The sequence below is a fragment of the Emydura macquarii genome, unplaced genomic scaffold (genome assembly GCF_026122565.2).
Source record: "Emydura macquarii macquarii isolate MOO-44397 ecotype Brisbane River unplaced genomic scaffold, CSIRO-AGI_Emac_v2 contig_1597, whole genome shotgun sequence".
NCBI lineage: Eukaryota > Metazoa > Chordata > Testudines > Chelidae > Emydura > Emydura macquarii.
Window position 1 is genome coordinate 2,767,119 of NW_027131734.1, and position 20,289 is coordinate 2,787,407.

The 20,289-nt window shown below is 38.8% G+C and overlaps 1 protein-coding gene across 10 annotated transcripts in view; it reads left to right on the forward strand.

Moving 5' to 3' along the window:
• Positions 1-19,734, forward strand: part of CEP170 (centrosomal protein 170) — a 191,777-nt gene extending 172,043 nt beyond the window's left edge. For 8 of the 10 annotated variants that reach the window (XM_067555263.1, XM_067555265.1, XM_067555268.1 and 5 more), the window contains 5 exons: positions 9,286-9,374; positions 10,413-10,427; positions 12,437-12,530; positions 14,054-14,105; positions 17,407-19,734. In XM_067555263.1, coding sequence (XP_067411364.1) covers positions 9,286-9,374; positions 10,413-10,427; positions 12,437-12,530; positions 14,054-14,105; positions 17,407-17,693 — 537 coding nt within the window. In that variant the 3' untranslated portion in view covers positions 17,694-19,734. The remainder of the gene's footprint in view (positions 1-9,285; positions 9,375-10,412; positions 10,428-12,436; positions 12,531-14,053; positions 14,106-17,406) is intronic. The other 2 variants (XM_067555264.1, XM_067555269.1) reach the window with 1 other exon arrangement.
• The last annotated feature ends 555 nt before the right edge of the window (positions 19,735-20,289 follow it).

The following is a 20,289-nucleotide window of genomic DNA, read 5'->3' on the forward strand; positions in this document are numbered from 1 at the left end:
AGGATCTTCATAACATTAATTTTTGTCACTGAATCAGTAGGAAAATTGGAGCTTGAGATCTTTATATCTACTTTCTTAGAGATTGAGCTTTTCTCAGGTCTTTCTCCGAGGATGGTGTTGATATTGCCATGACCCATTAGTTTTAAGATTAGATTTGTCGTTTTTATTTAAGCTCTTAAGTATATAATTCCCTTTTAGTCATCTCCCCACTTGGAACTTGTAATTTAGGTATGTGTCTCTTTTAGATCATGTCCAATTACTTTTAGCTCCTGTTAGGTTGAATGCTTTACATTTTAAAATATGGTCAGGTGATTTACTTTGTCTTTAAAATAAATTCAAGACTTTTCTTTTTTCTAGGCACTTCAACTTGTATATCTAATTATATATTTTCTTATTGTGTTTTCCTGTAAAACTTCTGGATACTGATGATGATTGTTACGTAAATCTATAAATATAATATCTGAACTTCAATAAAAAGTATTTGGTAGTGTCTCCTTAGTCTTACTAAAAAGCTAGATAATAGAAATTGTATTGGACATGAGCGTTGTAAAGGACAGCAAAGTGACTAAAAACAGTAAGGAGAGAGTAATTATTAAGGTGTTGACCCAAAGCCCATTTAAGTCAATGGAAAAACTCTCATTGACTCAAGCAGGTTTTGGATCCGGCCCAACAGCACTGCAGTAAAGCCAAGGATAGATACCTAGCTGAGCTGTCATTGGTGTCCGTGTTGAGGCCAGTTTTAACATATAAAGCACTTTAAAGTCAAAGATTATCCTAATCTGTGCAGAGCTACAAACACTGGGAGAATAATGTAGAGGAACATAGAGCTGTTAGAGTTATTGGCAGTTATTTATTTAGAAAAATATTTAACTTGAGAAAAAGGTCTTGTGGGTGATAATGGACAGCAAATGAGACACAAACTTGCAATGTGATATGGTTGCCAAAAATGATGATGCATGGTTAGGAGTGTCTATGCAAAGGTATCATGTCATGGTGATGGAAGGTGGCGGTAATAGTTCTCTTAGCCCTCCTGAAAGCACCCTCAGGGTATGTCTACACTGCAAGCGGGGTTGTGAGTCCCCAGTTTGTGTACCCTTGCTTGCTATCGCTCAATGAGAGGTAGTGCAAGTATAAATAGTACTGTAGCTGCTGTAGCATGGGCAGTGGCAGAGGCTGCATGTCTTAGCTGTGACGAGTACAAACCGCCTGAAACCGGTAGGTTGATATTCAATATGGCTGAGTGGTGCTGCTACTGCCCAGGATACCACAGCAACACTACTATTTATACTCATGCTTGCTCTCTTTGAACTACTGCAAGTATGTGTATGTGGGCTGGGGAATCACACCTGTAGGTCATGTAGACATACCCTCAGACAGTTCTGAGATTCTAAAAGAAAAAATGTCAGTGATTTTGAAAGTGTTTAGAGAAGAAGAAAAAGTGCACCTGAAGGGAATTCCAATGTAGTAAAGATGATTGAGAGAATTACATAAACTGTCTTCATGTAACCAGAACTAATGGCATGAAATTGATGAAAGAAGAATTATTGCTGAATATCAAGTTGGGAGCAAGAATTCTAGAGCAATAAATGTTATTCGAGGAGTATCCCTGTCGGTGCCCCACTTTAGGTGTCCGTGTGCTCTGCACCTCTAATCAGAGATTTGTAGTAGCAGTGCCTGGTTGGATCACACATGTGCTGTCTCCCTCTCATGCCCATCAGGCAGTTACATAGTGCTGTGTGAACAACCGTCCCTCAGTTTCTTCTCTACCACCTTTGACTTAAGTCGGAGCACTTAGCAGCGCCTATCATCTCATATTAGTGTAAGATACCCTTATAGTTACTAGTTAAATTTAGCAGTTAGACAGTTAGTTATTCTTACCTGTCCTACTTACCTTTTTTTTTTTTTTTTAATTATTTCTCTCTTTAGGAAAATAGGTTGAAAACTGAAACTTATCTCTTAGTATAGTTTTTACTGTCCCCCCCCACCTATTTCGAGACAAAAAGCTCTGTGGCATGAGCTCCCCAGGATTCAAACACTGCCTGTTGTGCAGGCTGTCAATCTCGATTTCTGACCGATATGCATAGTATGTGCACTGCCTCAGCGAGACACATATCTTCAAAAGTTCCAAAGCCACTTCTTTCCGTTGAAGGGTGCTGCACGACAGTCACCTGAAGTGGAGCACCCACAGAGGCACTCTTTGAAGAAGAGAACGTTACTCACCTTGTGCAGTAACTGAGGTTTTTCAAAATGGTTGTCTCTGTGAGTGCTCCACTACCCCCCTTATACCCTCTACTTTGGAGTTTTCCAGAACTGACACTCTGTGGTAGAGAAAGAACCAGGGGAGTTGGTCACACAGCACTATGTGACCGCCTGAGGCAGCATGAGATAGAGACAGCTCATGTGTGACCCAACCAAGCACTGCTACCACAAATGTCTGATTACAGGAGCAAGGCATATGGACACCAAAAGTGGAGTACCCACAGAGACAACTGCTCCTCAGTTACTGCACAAGATGAGTAACCTTCTCTTCCTTTGTGCTGCTACTTTAGTATTTCCATTTGTCAGCCAGTTGTTTCCAACCATGAGTACTTTGTATGGGAAAAAGGTATTGAGCCGTAGATAAGTCAGCAGAAGAGAGGAAAAAATTAGATTTTTGACATTGACAAATATAACAAAATGTTATCCTAAATCCAATGTGTAGCACAAAAATGGGGGATTTCAAACCACTCTTTTTCTAAAAGAAAATTAAAACATGTTGGAAACAGGAAATGTTTAGATACTACATAAAGAAGTGTTCTTCAAGTAGTGTCCGTACAGGTGCTCCACTGTAGGTGCATTGGTGCCCCATGTGCCTTTGATCGGAGATTTCTCATAGTGTCTGTTCAGCCTGTGAATTTCTGTTAGTCAGTCTTGTGTCTTGTGCCATTGTTATATAGCACTGTGTGGACAAACCACCCTCAGTTTCTTCTCAACCTCCTCGGACTGAGATGGGGTTCTGGCAGTTGTCTGATTGAGATTTCCTCAACTTTATTCTCTCTCTTTATTGATACTTAGTCATAGTGTTAGTTTTGGTTTCTATGGCAAATAAATATTAGTATACCTTCATTTTTTTAATACATTTTTTAGATTTTCTCTATTCTGTATTTAGATAGACACTAACTAGATAGTAGTTCTTCTTTACTGGGTGGTTATGGCAGGTTCTCTGCATTCAATCATTGTCTGTTGTGTTGGGAGGCTATCCCAGTCAGCAACAGGCACTCCCACTCCATCTGCTGTCTTGGGAAATCACATATTGCCCAGAAGTGCAACTTTTGTCTGGCACTGAAATCAAGAGCCAGGAAAAAAACAGAGAAATAAAGCCAGGCTCTCTGTGCCTAGCTTCTGACCCAGGCCAAGGGACCCCCCGTCCCTGGTATGTTGGTTTCCGAGCAAGTCTGTGCCTCAACAACATCGGAGCCCCACATCTCAAGGGCATCTAAGAGGAAGAGACAGGACTCCTCTGATAAGCCCTCAAAAGAACATGCCCTTAGCTCACCAGGGAGAGAATGTACTTCTAAAAAACCAAGGTCGGCGGTACCTTCAGCTACTCTCGAGGCTTCTGGTTCCTCTGGTACCCAGGGCATGGCTAGACTTCAGGGTGCCAAAGTCACAAGCCCAGAGAGACCATCAGTACCATTATTGGACTGGGATGGCAAGAAGAGCTTTCTCTGTTTCCTTGGCACTGAAAAAGCCTGCCACGCTTTCTTTAGAGCACTCAAAACCTTTGGTACTGTCAGTGACCGCACTTTCCTCTGAGTGCCCAAAACCTACAGTACCATCAGCATCTTTGACCATAACTGCCTAGGCACAGATTTCAGGCTCAGTACCAATAACTGCAGGAGTTGTGATTTACCTGGGATCTGGCTGTATCTGAGATGCCCAGTTCTCTTCTTCTTAGCTCCATTGTGCTTGTTGGTACTGAGAACATCAAGCTCACCCAACCTTTGCCCGATACCAACAGTTTCACCTCAATTCTCTCCAGGTGCTTCACCGTTCCTGAATCAACCTGAGGAAGAGAATTCTAATGAAGAACTTGCCTTGGTCTTTCAAGTGTCAATTCAGGGTTCTCCCCCTCACTCCTACAGAGAGATGCTCCTTCCCAGAAGCCTTCACTGAAGCTACAACTGTTCATGACCCAAAATCACCACCAATGCCTCACTGATATGAGCACTCTTGGGTGCCTCCTCCTGTGCTTTATGCACCCTCCTCCCTGACCATATTGGGACCCCAGAGCGACTTATCACCAACAATTTTCTAGAGCATCGAGTACTACCCACCATAGAGAGGAGCAACCTGCATCACTTACTCCTTCCAGGAGACTTGATCCTCCAGAGGAATCCTTCGAGGGACAGGAGGCTAGAGCCAAGGAAGGGATTTCTCCAACAGCCAGTATCTCCTCTTCATTTCTGTATGAAGTAGTCATGCCGCCTCCTCCATCCCTGGCGGATGATTTTAAATACTTCCAGGACCTGGTCAAGAGAGTTATGGACTTCCTACAGATTCTCCTCAAGGAGGTGACAGAGCCACATCATAAACTGCTCGATATCCTCCACTCACCCACATGGACTTGCATAGCCTTGCCTGTTAATGAGGCACTTCTGGACCCAGCGAAGATCATCTGACACATTCCTACTTCTATTCTGCCTACAAGCAAAAGAGAAAATAAGAAATATTATGTTCCAGCAAAGGACTTAGAATTTTTATTTTCCCATCCTTCACCTGACTCCTTGGTAGTTGACACAGTGAATGAACATAGTAGGCAGCACCATGCTAAAACCACGACTCATGACAAAGACCACAAGCATCTGGACCTATTGTGGGGGAAGTCTTATTCCTTGGCTTCTTACAGTTTAGAATAACCAGTTATAAGATGTTAATGGCAAAGTACAACATATGAATTATATCAAACTGAACTCTTTTATGGACCATCTGCTGATGGAACATGGAACAGTTCCAGGCAATTATTGCAGTAGGCCAACTACTTGCCAGGACAACCCTACAAGCCTCCCTTGACATCACTGATATCACGGCTCATTTGATTGCTACTGCAGTGGTAATGAGAAGAGTTTCCTGGCTCCAACTCTTTGGATTCCCAAAAGAGGTCCAGAGTACAGTAGAGGGTCTTCCTTTTGATGGATCTAAGTTGTTCACTGATAGCACCGATGAGTCTCTGTGAACATCGAAAGACTCTAGATCTGCCTTGCATTGTTTTTATATTTACCCAGCCATCTACAAGAAAAAACTCAGCAAGTCCCAAATGGCCCAGAGATCCTTTCCCATCTAATTCCTTTCCTACTGGAGACCTATGAATCACACCAAAAGAGGCAGAGATTTCAGAGAACAAAACCATCCATTTCTCAGTCTCCCATCTCACCCCTGTCCACTTCCAAGCAGCAATGTTTTAAAGGTTAGTTGAGGGCTTGAATTGCCATCCTAATCCTCTTCAGGTGCACTGATTCACCAGCCTTGCTCCCTTCAGCAATCGCCTTCACTACTTCAGGCAAGCCTGGGAGTTGATCGCTATGTACAAATGGTTTTTGGATATTATCTTCACAGGATATACCATCCACTTTACTTCATTTCCACCAACAAACCCTTCTTCCCTGTCCCTCTTCAGATACCCCTCTCACAAGAGCTTGCTTCATGATGAAATAGATTGTCTCTTATGTTTGGGAGCTATAGAACCAGTCCCCATGCAGCACAGAGGGTTGGGGTTTTATTCAAGGTACTTCCTGGTACCAAAATGAGTGCAGTTTGGAGACCCAACCTAGCCGTGAGACTACTCAACAACTATGTGAAGGCACAAAAATTCAAAATGGTGATGCATACAGTGATAATTCCATCACTAGAGCAAGGGGACTGCTTCTCAGTCCTTGACCTTCAAGACATCATTATCCACCCATCCCACAAGCAGTTCCTATGTTTCACTGTTGACCAGGACCACTTTCAACACAGAGTAATCCCCTTTGGTCTGTCATCCACCCCAAGAGTCTTTTTGAAAGTCATGTTAGTAGCAGCACAACTCCTCAGGAAAGGGATTTTAGTATTGCCTTATCTGGACAATTGGTTGCTGAAAGGCTGCTCCCTGGAACTGACGTCTCAAGCAACTTCCTAGGACATAGATCTCTTCTTCAAACTGGGCCTGCAAGTGAACATACATAAATTCACCTTGACGTTGTGCAAAACTTAGAATTCATAGGGGCACATCTCGATTCAGTAACAGCACTAGCCCATCTTTTTTTGCACAGGTTTGTGGATTTTTCAAGCACAGCAAACACAATTTAGCTTAGCCCCCAAACCAGAGTCAGGAACTATGTCCAATTACTGAGACAAATGGCAGCCACCACCTCCGTTACAGAACACATCAGGCTTTGAATGTGCTTCCTTCCAGGGTGGCTCAGAACTCTTTATTCACCAACCACAGTTTAAATGTGCTTCTTTCCATACCTACCTCTGTAAAACTATCCCTCAACTGATGGAAAGAGCAGCCAGTGGTCCAAGAGACCCATTTGTAAATTCTCTCTCAGTAGCCATCATAACAATGGACTTCTCTCTGCTAGGATGGGGAGCACATCTAGACACTTACACGACGCAGAGCAAGTGGACATTGAAAGAGGTGATGCAACTCATCAACCTCCTGGAACTCAGGGCAGTCAGATACTCTTGTCTCCAATTCCTACCACTAATCAGGGGAAAACAGATAACGATTATAACAGACAATATATCATGCATGTTTTACATCAGTTGCCAAGAAGGAGCAAGATCCCTCCTCCTTCTGCATTGAGGCTGTCAGTTTTTGGAATTGGTGCATGCACAACCAGATTGCTATCACAGTGGCCTGTCTCCTGGGGATTTAAAACGTGAACTTGGATGCGGTTAGCAGACACTTCTTCCGAGACCATAAGTAGGAAATAGACCCAGCATATTGCATCACATATTCTGTCAATGGGACACCCCTCAAACTTGTTTGCCACAGAATGAAACAACAAATCCAGTCCACCTCTCAAGCACATGTGGGTGCGTAACCGGGGGGGGATGCTTTTCACCTTCAGTGGTCATTAACCCTACTGTACACATTCCTTTCAACTCCTCTAATAGCCAAAGTTCTGCTCAAAATAAAGAAAGACAGAGCCAGAATCATCCTAATAGTTCTGATTGGCCCACACAACTTGGTTTCCTTACCTGATATAGCTGGCTGTTTGCTTTCTAATTACTCTTCACACTGCTCCCCATCTCCTCTCCCAGGAGGATGGAAAGATTCTTCATCCCAATTTCACTGTACTTTATCTCAAAGTATAGTTGGTCAATTTCTCATGGTACTAGAGACATCCTGCTCAGAGGATGTAAAATGAATGCTATTACACAGCAGGAAACAACTTCTCGGTACACATATTTCAAAAATGGATGCGGTTTGCCAGTTGGTGTGACCAGGCAGGTTTCACTGATGATTGCATCATTTCCAGATATAGTGGACTCTACACCCTAACTCTGAAAACTTTGGGACTATCAATGAGCTCCATAAATGTCCATCTGGCAGCCATCATGGCTTTCCACCCTCCAATAGAAGCCTATTCCGTTTTTGTCCACCAACCATAGCGAGATTCCTCCAAGGCTGGGAAACCTCTATCCATTGGTCCAACACCCTACTCCAGTATGGGACCTCAGTCTGCTCCTTAAATGCCTCACAAGACCTCCCTTCAAACCTCTAGCTACCTGTTCACTGCTTCATTTGTCAGTGAAAATGGCATTCCCGATAGTCATCTTTTTGGTGCAATGGGTTATAGAAATAGGGACCCTGGAGGCATACTCCTTCCCCCCCACACACATACATACACACAGTGTTTAAGGACAAGGTCACACTATGGCCCCACCTGAAATTCTTACCTAAGTTTTCTTCCTAGCCCATCAGCCCATTCACCTACCTGTCTTCCACCCCAAACTGCATCTAAATCTCCAGGAGGCACCACTACACAGCCTTGACATCAGGAGAGCCTGGCCTTCTATCTATATAGGACAAAGCCCCAGGTTATTTGTCTCGCTATCAGATTGGGGTTGGCAGTCTCTAACCAGAGATTTTCCAAGTGGATATCATGTTGCATTAACTCTTGTTATGAGTTTCACAATATTCAGCCACCGTCAGATATATGAACTCATTCGCAATATTCATTGCCACTTCTATGACCTTCTCAAGAATATGGTGGTTATTGAAATATGTGAAGCCGCTACTTGGGCATCTATACATACGTTCACTGAACACTATGCTATAACTCACGACTCCACTTCTAATATTCTGTTAGGCTCAGCTGTACTTTCCTCCGTACTGGACTCGACTCTGAAGCCCCGTCTGCCTTAAAGGGTGCTGCTTGGTAGTCACTTAGAACAGACCACCCTTAGGGACACTACTCGAAAAAGAAGTGGTTACTTGCCTTTTACAGTAACTATGGTTCTTTGAGGTTTTGTCCCTATGGATGCTATACTACTTGCTCCTCTGTTTTAGAGCTCTCTGTCCTGGAGCTTTGCGACAGAGAAGGAACTGAGGGTGGTTCACCCACGCAGTGCTATACAACAGTGGCACGGGGCACAAGACTGATTAACATGCATGTGTAGGCCGAACAGACACTGCTGTGAGAAATTTCCGATCAAAAGTCCAAGGGGCATCATTGCACCTGGAGTGGAGCATCTATAAAGACACACATCTCAAAGAACCACAGTTACTGCACAGGGTGAGTAACCATTTCTTCAGTCAGCATGGTGACAGGCACAGTATAATAGCTAGATAATGACTGTGTTGGATACTAAATGAAGTAATGACTATTGAGTGAATTATTTCACTCAGAGGTCTGGGTTTCATTTCTAGCATAGATTACAAGTGAACATTAGTTTGTTCTCAAATTCATGTCCATTTGCATACATCACTGAGTCAATCATTCACTTCAATATGATTGGCAGTCACTGCTCTAAAGAGGACAATTATAATAACAATGGCGTTTCAGATAAGGATGGAAATGCACTGGGAGAGCTGTGTGAAAAAACCTGCACGGTGCTTTATTATAGCATGCCCTGGACAACCCAGACCTACTAATTCCTCATGTTAATGAACAGTAAATTCATAATCAAATTCCTGCTGAGGTGAAGCAGGAAGTAGAATTACAAAATCTTTATTTGAAAATGTGCAAAATTGTTTTTATCACAATATTTAACTCTTAGTGTGTTGCTAATTTTTCCTTTTTAAAATAATTATTCCAGGTCATGGGAGACAGCTTGCTGTTGTCATCAGTCTTCCAGTTTTCTCGGAAGATAAGGCAATCGATAGACAAAACAGCTGGCAAAATTAGGTAGGACTTTTTTTTTTCTTTCCTTCACTCAAAAGTTTCTTTCTTAGATTCACATTTCAGCTAGTAGTAGTGAATTGCAGAATGCATGGTAATCAAGTATATTGTTGCTATTTATGTACTTAAAAGGATACTATTACTCCAGCTTCTCAGTGGTCAAGAACGATTTGGACTTGTGAAGTAAAATTAATTCCCTGTTGGGAAGGAAGTGACTACTTACAGAAATCTGATGCTAGAAGCCTATGTGAAGATAGATAGAAGAGGCCATACTTCATTCTATATCTAGACATAACAGGAAGTGAGAGAAGATATGCAGAGATCAGGGGAAGGGCAGCACAGAAAAGCAAAATACTGATAGAATATTGAGAAAAAAAGAAAAGAAAAGAGGCTGGAAAAAATGGGCCTGGGGAGAGGGAGAAATTAAAAGATAGAGACATAAACTGCATTAACTCTGGCATGAGTCAGGCTGAAACCATCAAAAGAGACCTGATCACCTGACCTAAAGGTAGGAAAAATTTGAAATAATAAAATCGATAATAAAAGAGCTAATGGGGAAAAGATAAAAGTGTCAGAGCTGAGTGGGTGTCACAATATCTTCTGCAATTTCTTGGAAGAGCGTCGAGTGCCTCCTGGTGAATTTTGGAAAATAGAATATTTAGAAACAATTCTGTTTATATCCCTTAGATTTTCTGAACTTTTCTTTCTGCTAAGGACATTTGCATTCAACAGGAATGTGTTCCCCTGCTCTAGTTATATATTCCCTACATGAAGTATTAATTCCTTGTTTGTTTGTTGCGTCACAATCATTTCCACAGAAACTAATAAGTGTAGTGCCAAAATCAGAGCATTCTGACTTCAGGTAAGGAATAACACATAACTTTTAAGCACTGTGTTCATACTGGTTTTCAGCATGACAAACAAGCCAGTAGAAGATACAGAAAGTATAGCCAGAGCTGATTCTCTATACAGTTTTTTCCAAACTTCTCCAGGAGTTATGTGCGCCAGTGCTACAGGACCTAACTAGCTTTACTCTTTTTGTAGCTCATCAGCCTGCAGGTAAGTCCGAATGGTTCAAAAGTAGTCAGACTTTCAGGTCTGCAGGCTTGCAGTTTGATAGCTTTGAAGGTGAGTTTTACAACTTCACTCCTTGCCAGAAAACCTTGAATATCTTCCTGCCACCTCTCTGATGAGTATATCTGTAACCAAATGATTTTGTCCCTCTAAAACTACTGAGTCTTAAAGAGGTTGACTCCTTCACAAGGGAGTCATCTTTCTCCATACCCTTGACAATTTTCTGGTTTATTCTGTCTTCTTGGAAAAGGGAGGTTTTATTAATGCCTGTCTTTGCTCTGGATTGTCTCTTAAGGCACTAATTTTCTTCTTCCCTTGGTCCTTTGCTTTGTTCCCATTGCACTGAGGGTATGTCTACACTATAATTGGGAGGTGATATTGCAGTATGTGTAGGCGTACCCAAGTAGCTTTGATCAATACCCTGAGAAAGCACTTCTTAGCAACATTCTCTCAGTGAAACATTTGACAAGAAAAAACTCAATATGTTTATGGTTTGATATTGGGACAGCAGTGACCGGGAAGATCAATGACAAAGTCAGAAGACAAATTAGGACAAATTTGAGCTGTCTGCAAAATGTAAAGTATTAATAATAAAGGGGCACAAGTTTTGAAAAACTAGATTCTTCTGCCACGATGATAATTTTTAGGCTGAGGTTTTTAAAAGAGCTTAAGGAAGCTGGTGCCAAATACCAACTGCGATTCAATGCAGTTTGTGCACGTAAACCTCTTAGGCTCTTTTAAAAAATCCCAGCCTTTAAGAGTGTAAAATGCCACACATCACACACCAATTTTAACTTTTAAAAATAATGATTTCGTGAGAGTGCCCCCACCAACTTGGTGATTGTTTAAAGTGTGTGGCCTTTTGATGGTGCTTTAAATTGATTAATTTGCTTGCCTAAACACTTACGGATGCCACTGTTGTCCACTGAATGGGAAAAGTATAGGTAAATTGCTTCTGGTTCTGAAATACCACTAACAGATGCAATGATTGCAGTTGCATTTTTATTTGTTTAATAACTAATTGTATTACTCAGGGAGAAGGCAAATTTGAGGATATACTGTCATATGGAGTGATAGTTAGTTAGTGACTTTTATTCACTAGTTAAAAATAAAGATGTAGCAACCCAAATATTAAATACCCATAGATCCCCTTTTCTTAGTGATATGAAACTTTGACAACCTGAAATGACATTTATGTGATATAGCAAGAGAATATAAAAACAGTTCAATACTGCAGGAAAATCATAAAACAGGAAGCTGTCTATGAAGCCCCTAGTATACTTTTGTGTGCTGTAAAACAAATAATAGAAGGAAATTTGTTCTCACTGTACTAAAATTCTCATGTTTACTAAATTATATACATGCAGCTAAGGTTTCCAAGATTCTAGGTCATTAGAAAAAAGAATTTCAGTCCACTCTCAGAAAGAGTGGACTATAATATGTTAGTTTTGTTGTTAATCAATCAGCATTACTAAATGAGTTGGAAAAGGTCTGCACAACACAGCTGTCTTCATATTTTTCTTTATTTTGCTAACAAGCTGTATTTTTCATTAATTTATTTAAAAGTATGAAAATAATGAGTCACACTTGATCTATTAACATTATTCTTTCACTTCTATTTGCAAGTGTGGTACAATACCAGGTCAATAAAAGATTTTCTGCCTGTAATAAAAAAACACATTTAAAAAACACAGTTCTCTGTGACAGAAAAAGTTGGACTGATATTTAAGTAGGTATTTTCAAAATAATGCAGGTATTTGGATGTGACTGCTATTTTTATTGTGTATAGCAGTTTGTAACTAAATCTTTGTATATTGCCGTAACAATAAAACCCATAATGATAGGGCTGTGGCAATTGTCTCCATTTCAAATTTCGGTTTGTCATTGTTTTCAAAGTTATTTTTTTTAAATCCTAGGTCTGTAGATCTTTGAAAAAAGGGTATTTGATAATGTATCTCTTTTAAAAATAAAAATTTTACACTTCTTGTTTATAGAATATTGTTTAAGGACAAAGACCGGAACTGGGAAGAAATTGAAAACAAGTTACGAACTGAGAGTGAAGTTCCTATTGTAAAAACTTCAAGCATGGTATGAAGATGTATCTTCTTGGGATGGAATGGGACTCATTTTCACCTGGTTTCTGATTCATAAAGGATTGGGAATGTTTTAAAGGGGAAGAAGTAAGGCAACTATCTCAAGAAAAAGTTGGAGAATTTAGGAGACTTTCTGACTCAACATCTCTTAAATTAGTTAAAATTTTCATACCTCAGGGCTGTAGAGCAAAATTACAGGAAAAGCATTCTGTTCACTAGAATTCAACATCTTAAGAATATGCATTTAAAATACTACAAAGTGTAGCTAAACCATGGTGGTTATATGCATTATGTTATGTATATTACATTAGGACAATAAATCAAAGACTGGCGTATTTAGTACTCGTCACTCTGAGTGAGAAATGGCCTGAAATAACCTAAGTCTTTTTTCTGAAAAATAGCTTAATAAATCAAGAAGTCAAAACAAACACAGACTCCTAAAAATACCTTTAATTTAAGCAAAGAATAATTTAGTAACCCTCAGAATTTAAAATCTGGATTATGTTTATGGTGGAATTCTTGCTGGAATTATTTTGTATGCTTGAGAAAAACAGATTTAATTACTGGCTCTTACTGTTTAGAAAAATAGTTGTACTTTGATGTAGGTGAATGATAATACTCAGTAAATATTGTAGGAAGAGCCCTTTTCAAAATTAAGCGCATTTGTTTTCTGCTTTTCAATTGACGTTATGAAATGTTTAGGTAAGAATTGTGATTCCTCCTTATTTAGGGCTAGATTGTGGCCCATCTTGTGCACCAGTGCAAGGGAATGGAGCCAGTGAGTTACCCCCATACTCCATTGCACTGTACCACTGATTCCTGCAAAAAGAGGGAAATGCTCCACAGAGCCTTTACATCACCTCCTTATGCCCAAAGAGGTGTGAAATGTCATCACATTAGTGCATTAAGTGTGTCCACACTCATCAAGTCTGGTCCCTTCCTGGAGCAATGGGGAGACCAGGAAGGAAACTGAATTCCCTAGTCTCATTCTCAAAGCACCACAATGCATTGTTCCTAATCATAAGCTGATTAACCCTTAGTTTTCAGTCTTATTAAATCACTAGATATAGAATTTAATCAGATTTGATAATCTAGATCCAGCTTTATTTTTCTCTTCAACCACTGCACGTTTGTGCCGTGATGAGATTCAGTCTTAGCTCATTGGTGGGAATAGGTTTTGTGGGTGCATGAGCAAGGAATGGAATGAGCCTTGGTACCCGTGTACCCCGTTTAAGGGATTGATGTGGACAACTGGCCAGTCAAAGGAACTCTTTGATTCTGATAGGGCAACTAATTGTGCAGCCCACAGCAATGCAGCCTGACCTACTTTGACATCTGGCCAGAGACCCTGGTTATTTTTTCCTCCCAACCATCTTCAACAAGAGCACTCCTACTGTAGGGAGATACAACACAAACAGCTTATGAGAAGATTTCTTTTAAGTTTACTAATAAGTTATTAAATCTGATTTTTCTTAGTGAAAAGTAGCACTAACTCTTTGAATTTTGGTTCTTCCCCAGGAGATTTCATCAATCTTGCAGGAGCTGAAACGAGTTGAAAAACAGTTGCAAGGTATAAATTATTTAATATTTTATAGTATTTTGCTGCTTTGTTTAAATCTATTGCAGAAACACCTAATAATACTGGGTAGGATAGGGTAGCATTAAGTCTTTCCAAAATAGTTCACATTGATTTATTTTGTTTTTATTCAAGCCTTTGGTTTAAACAATATTTATGGTACATCACTATTTCAAGGAACTACAACTGCATGGGGGGAATGGAAATCCCTCATTTCTGAACCTTCTTCATGCATAATTGTACATTCCTTAGTAAAAGAAATCATTCTCAAACACAGAGTTAGACATTTTTCCATTAAAACCATGTAAATATATTTACTTCTTACTAAAAATGAATGCTGGGAGAATATATTATGAACTAACCTAATGTATGTGACTTGAGGGAGGAGTGAAGTTTTCTCCATTGGCCAGTTTCTTACTTGTTCAGAGCAGAAACTTTAAACAATTTTTTTCATGTCATTGTTTGTACCAATGTATTATATACTAAATCTGTTTGAAGTAGTTGGGATCTCCATGTAAGCTAAAACAAGACTTCCATAACACACACACACATATAATATATATTATAACTATAATAATGATAAAACAATAATCACACATTAATATAATATGAATGTTAACATCTCAGCAAAGAGGCTTTATTCAATTATTTTAAAACAATGGGGGGAAATGATTATGCACTTTATATGAAAGAGAGAAGGCCAGCAGTAAAATGAAAAGGTGTAGAGCAGGGGTGGCAAACATCCAGCCTGTGGGCTGGATATGGCCCGCCAACCTTTTTGGTTTGGCCCCTGGCGGCAGCACACGCTACCGCGACATCTCGCGGCATCGTACTCTCTGGCGGCGTCGCGCGCTGCCGCCAGAGGATACAACGCGGTGAGATCTCACGGCAGCGTGCACTGCTGGCAGAGAGTACAACGTCACGAGATCTCGCGGCAGCGCGCACTGCTGGCAGAAAATACAACGCCATGAGATCTTGCGGCAGTGTGCACTGCCACCAGAGTGTACAACACTGCTAGATGTCTTGACAGCACGCTGCCACGAGATCTGTGTACTCTGGTGGCAGCACTGGAGCGCTGTGTGCATGAGACACAGTGCTCCAAAAGGCAAGAGAGGGACAGTGTGGTCTTGGGGCATCACGCAGTACTATAATTCTTAATCATTGATCGATTCTTTTAATCGTAAAGTAGTAGTAGTTGTAGAAGTGATTTTACTGCAGTTTTTGTATCGCTGATATCTAGCAAATAAAATATAATACTACATAAAAATGGTTGTGCCTGGCATTTCGATTTATGGTATGTTTGGCCCACTTGAAGTACATTTAATTCAAATCTGGTCCGCCATAGCAAATGAGTTTGACACCCTTGGTCTAGAAGCTCCCAAAAGAAAACCAGAGACTGACATTAGGAAGGCTTGACAGATTCAGGTTATGTGGTGTGTGTATTGGATTAGACGGATTAGATTAGGTAAATAAGGCCTCTCCAAGGCACTAATACCCTCATGTATAGCACAGTTCAGTATAAAAAAGAAATATAGTAGGAGTGCAGCCTGTAGGGAGTGTCTAAAACAGATTATTTGAATATGTAAAAAAATTAAGGACTTCCAGCCTAATGCTATAAAAGGGATATTTAGAATTACATTGTCTTCTCTACTTCAGAGTACTGAATAATTTCTTGATAAAATATGGAGCTACCAAAATACTAAATAAATGGCTTTCTTTCTGTTGCTTTTTCCTGTGTCAAGACTAATTATGAGGATGTGTGCTGGGGGAGATATATGCTCCAATTATAAAAGTTTGCTATGCAGACATGGCTAAGAATGCATCACATGTATATTGCATTTATAAAATACATAAAATGGAACTTTAAATTTTTAATTTAGCTGAGTTTGACTACATTAAAGAGAACCTATACTACAAAAAAAAAAATATATATATATATATATATATATATATATATATATATATATAAAATATGTGTGTACACACCTAAGTGTTTGTGAGATGAAGAGTAAATTATAGTTCAGATGGGAGAGATGGAGTAATGGTCCATGTTTGTGTATTTCTTTGCTATATTGTGTTGTGTTGTCTTGTTTTTTTGTATGTTGCAGTTGTCTTGTAGTATTCTCTCTTGTTTGGATTCTGTTTTGATTTTAAACCCTCTAATGTATGATTTTAAAAAAAGAAAATTTCAGGAGAAAGATCTAGATGTCTTGGACAGCTCATTGAAGTCATCTGCTCAATGTGCACAAACTCAAAAATGTTAATTTGGTTCTAAGTTATAGCTGTATTGAGGGGTGAAGAGTAATAAAGGAAATATTTTAATATTATACAAATTTATATACTTTGATTACTGTGTTTGGGTTAAGTCACTTTATCTTAAGAGACTTAGAAATACGAGATCCTTAGAAATGTAACAAAATGATGAGTGTGCACACATTTAATCAATGATTAAAACAGAGTGATTATTTAGATGCTCAGTCAATCTAATTAGAGATTTATGGAAACATAGATCAATTCTGTTTAGAAAGCAGAAAAATACATGGTAAACATATCAAATAATTAATTGTACAGTGAAGCTCTATTAGGTACTTCAGTTTTCCCCACTTCCTAATGCCATCAGTTAAAAAGGATAAAAGAAATTACAGTTTTATGCAGCATTTAATGAATTTATAGAATTCACTACTGTATAACATTACTGAAGGAAATATAATATCTTAGTAATTACAAATTAAAGACCTTTACATATGAATAAGAACTGCATCTGCCATTATAGTATAAGGGTTATTGGCCCTCATGCTACCACATACAAGCTGATCATCAGCTAGACTTAGATTGTTCACCCTTTGTTTTTTTCTAATCTATCCCCTAAACCATGCTTTGTATAGGCTTTGTATAGTTTCCCTGGACTGTTGAGATTTAGTATATGAAAAGGCTTCTACCAGAGGTAACATACTAAGCTACAGGCACCGTCAAGTTTTTGTGTTAGGGTAATTATTTTGTAATGTCCAGTAGAAAGGCCAGCATCTCAGTCTATATTCTGGCATCAGAGAAAGAATCAGTAGAACCAAACCTTTGTAATATCATTTCTATTCAGACTCTGAACAGTTGAAACAGAACAGTGCTGAGTTATTGCAGATTCTTAACCCAGGGGAAGGATATCAAAGATGTGTATGAATTCAGATGCTGAAAAGTATGACACAGACTTTGTTGAAGAGTTGTTTTTCTCAAAGCACAAAACCCTAATCTTTGTTTTTGTTTTGTTTCTCTCCCTCCCACCCACTCCTTGGTGGTTCAGTGATTAATGCTATGATTGATCCTGATGGTACTTTGGATGCTCTGAGCAACTTGGGATTCACAAGCCCTGTCTTGCCATCTCAACCTAAACAGAAGTCCAGCCCTGTTTCTCACAGTACCCGTGCTCATATACAACCAAACTGTCAACCAGAAGCTAGGGCACTTCGGCCTGTCGTCACCTCTGTTTCAACTGCATTTGACAATGTTGAATCCAACCCTGACTTCAGCATACATTTCAATAGATTCAACCCAGATGGGGAGGAGGAAGATCCCAGTGTGCGTGAATGACATTATTAATTGTTGTCATAATTACCTTCAATGTGGAATGTCTAGAAATACATGAAGAGTCATAATGTTGGTTTTATACAAAAAAAATTGATCAAACTGCAGTTGTTTTGTTAAACCGGTTTTCTTTAACTGTGATGCTTTGATTGTCATGCACATCTTTTTCAAACTATACAGATGAGCATTGATACCAATGTAGAAAAGCAGATTGTGGCAGGTTTGCCCTTTGTGTTTGTGTGCTTTGCAAACAGAATTATCAGCACTCTTTCCCTTCATAGATTTTTCTTTTTAAAAGCCATGCTTTTAAAGTGACCTGCAAGCAGACTAACATCCAATGTTACTGAAACCCCAAGTCTCCTGTGCCAAGCTGTTCTAAAAATGGACCTCTTCAATTAAAGTTTGTATAGAATTATTGAACAGTTACGTTTGATTCTGAATAAGATGATTTATATAGGATACGGTACCTTTGAGTACAATGACACATTATTGTATAAGACAGACTTTGCAAAGCATTCATTCTTGCATACTGAAATTTTCAAACAGTTCTGTGATTTATATAACCTTTTTGCTGCATAAATTGTCTTGGGGTTTACGAAGTTCAGCTATTATGTTTGCACTAAGAATTTCCTGGGAGTGATAGGTGAACATATCAATATCAATAGGGGTCAGTCTTTTGATGTACATAGAAAATTGATAATACTGTACTTGTTTCAACACAACAGTGTTTTAATCCACTTTCCAAAAGAACTATTTGGCACTTTTTGATCTTGTTTAAAATGTCTTTTTGAGGTTAATGAAAGTAGAAGGATTTCATATCTCATTTCTGTCCAAATGTTTGTTGAACTATAAAACAAGTTTAAACAAAAAACGATATGGGACATTTAAAAGCATATTGAGGCAAATGTGTTCTCATACCAAGTCACCAATTCAAATGCAACATAAGTTTACAAAAGTGATGCGTGTTCCTTGGAATGATCATGAGGTGTAAAATTTTCTTCCGAAGACTTGGAGATAGTAGTCATAAATTGATTGATCAATAGTCTCACTCCCAAGCAAATAAATTGCTTCTGTGTATTTTCCTATAGAATCTCTCCTAAATCTGTCTCTCTCTCTCTCTTATACATTTAAAAGGACTCTGAAATAAGACTGCCAATTTAGATTTCTTGCTTATACCACTGAAAAGCAAGTCTATTTAAAATATCCTGCATAAACCTATTTTCATTATAAGTTGTCCCAGTAACGTAACATTTGGAAATAATAAATATAAAAGTAAATTACCTTGAATTTCCAGAACACTAATTTGGAGGAATCTTATTTCTGTTAAATGTAACTAATAGACTGGAATTTTCCTGCGTTTGCGTCAGTCTCTGTATATTAATGTTACAAATACAATTTTGCAGCTTTTATGAAATGGTCTTTAGTAGTTCAGCAATAATCCTATATTACATATGTTTAAAATACATTCTGTACATTTTTAATTGTACAGGATTTCAGAAGTCACTAAAAAGTTGGACCAGTTAATAAAAATGCAAGAAAAATTTTGTAGTGATTTAAGAAAACCAATTATCTGTGGTATAATGGGTTTCATATTTGTTTAAAGTTTAAAAGAAAATAGAATATCCTTCTTGTACAACTCAATATTCTGCTCCATTAGTTTACAGAGGCTATAGGAAATGTTTGAAATGGTGCAGAAGAGCAAAAATAAATTGAAAATAAGGTCAGCTGTTGAAAAATTAGTGCACCAAAACCACTATCACAATTCTTTCTTTTGTTTAATCCTTGGGAACAGAATTTTCCCCCCGACACATTAAAAATAAGAAATGGTTTTGGAAAACATTAAAACTTTAGTCTCTCCACACAAGGTTCTGTTTGTGTTCATTCAGGCATTTATACCCTTTTGTGCTGTAATAAGCATTTTGCATTTACTATGTTATTTTGTATGAACACGTTCTCCTTATTTATTTTTGTTACCTTATGTATGTTATTTTGTTATATGCATTTACAACTCCATTTTTAAATAAAGTGTTTCTGGAACATTGTACAATGTGTGTGTATATGTAATTCAGTGGTTTGGAACCAGTAAAGTTCAGATGTTTCCGCATTTACAACACTTACATTAAATTACTCAGTCAAGAAATCACATTTTCCTAAATATACTTCCAGATAACTTTTCTTTCCTGAAAAATGTTGCATTGTATGTTGTTTCTTCCAGATCAGATACACTGCACTGACAATAACATTTATTGCTTGCTTTCCCACATCCTGGCTCTCCATTTCCACACTGGGTTTTACTACTTCTTGAGCAGCTAGAGAGGCAAAAATCAGACCTGCCAATCACCAAGTAGACTCCATCTTCAGAAATGAAAACAAATCAGTTTTGATCTACCTTATGGCAGCAGCAACAGGTAGTTTCCACACCTGTTTTCCATGAAGTACAAAATATAAGAAATCCTTTTTAAACATTCTGATTTTGTTCCAGATTGGTGTCTTTGCTTGTCCCAGCTGGGAATTGGCCCGTGCTTTTTTTCAGGAGTCTGTCTATTCAGGGCAGTGGGAATGTGCTCTATTGGGTGTAGCAGCTCATGTACAAGTTTTGCTC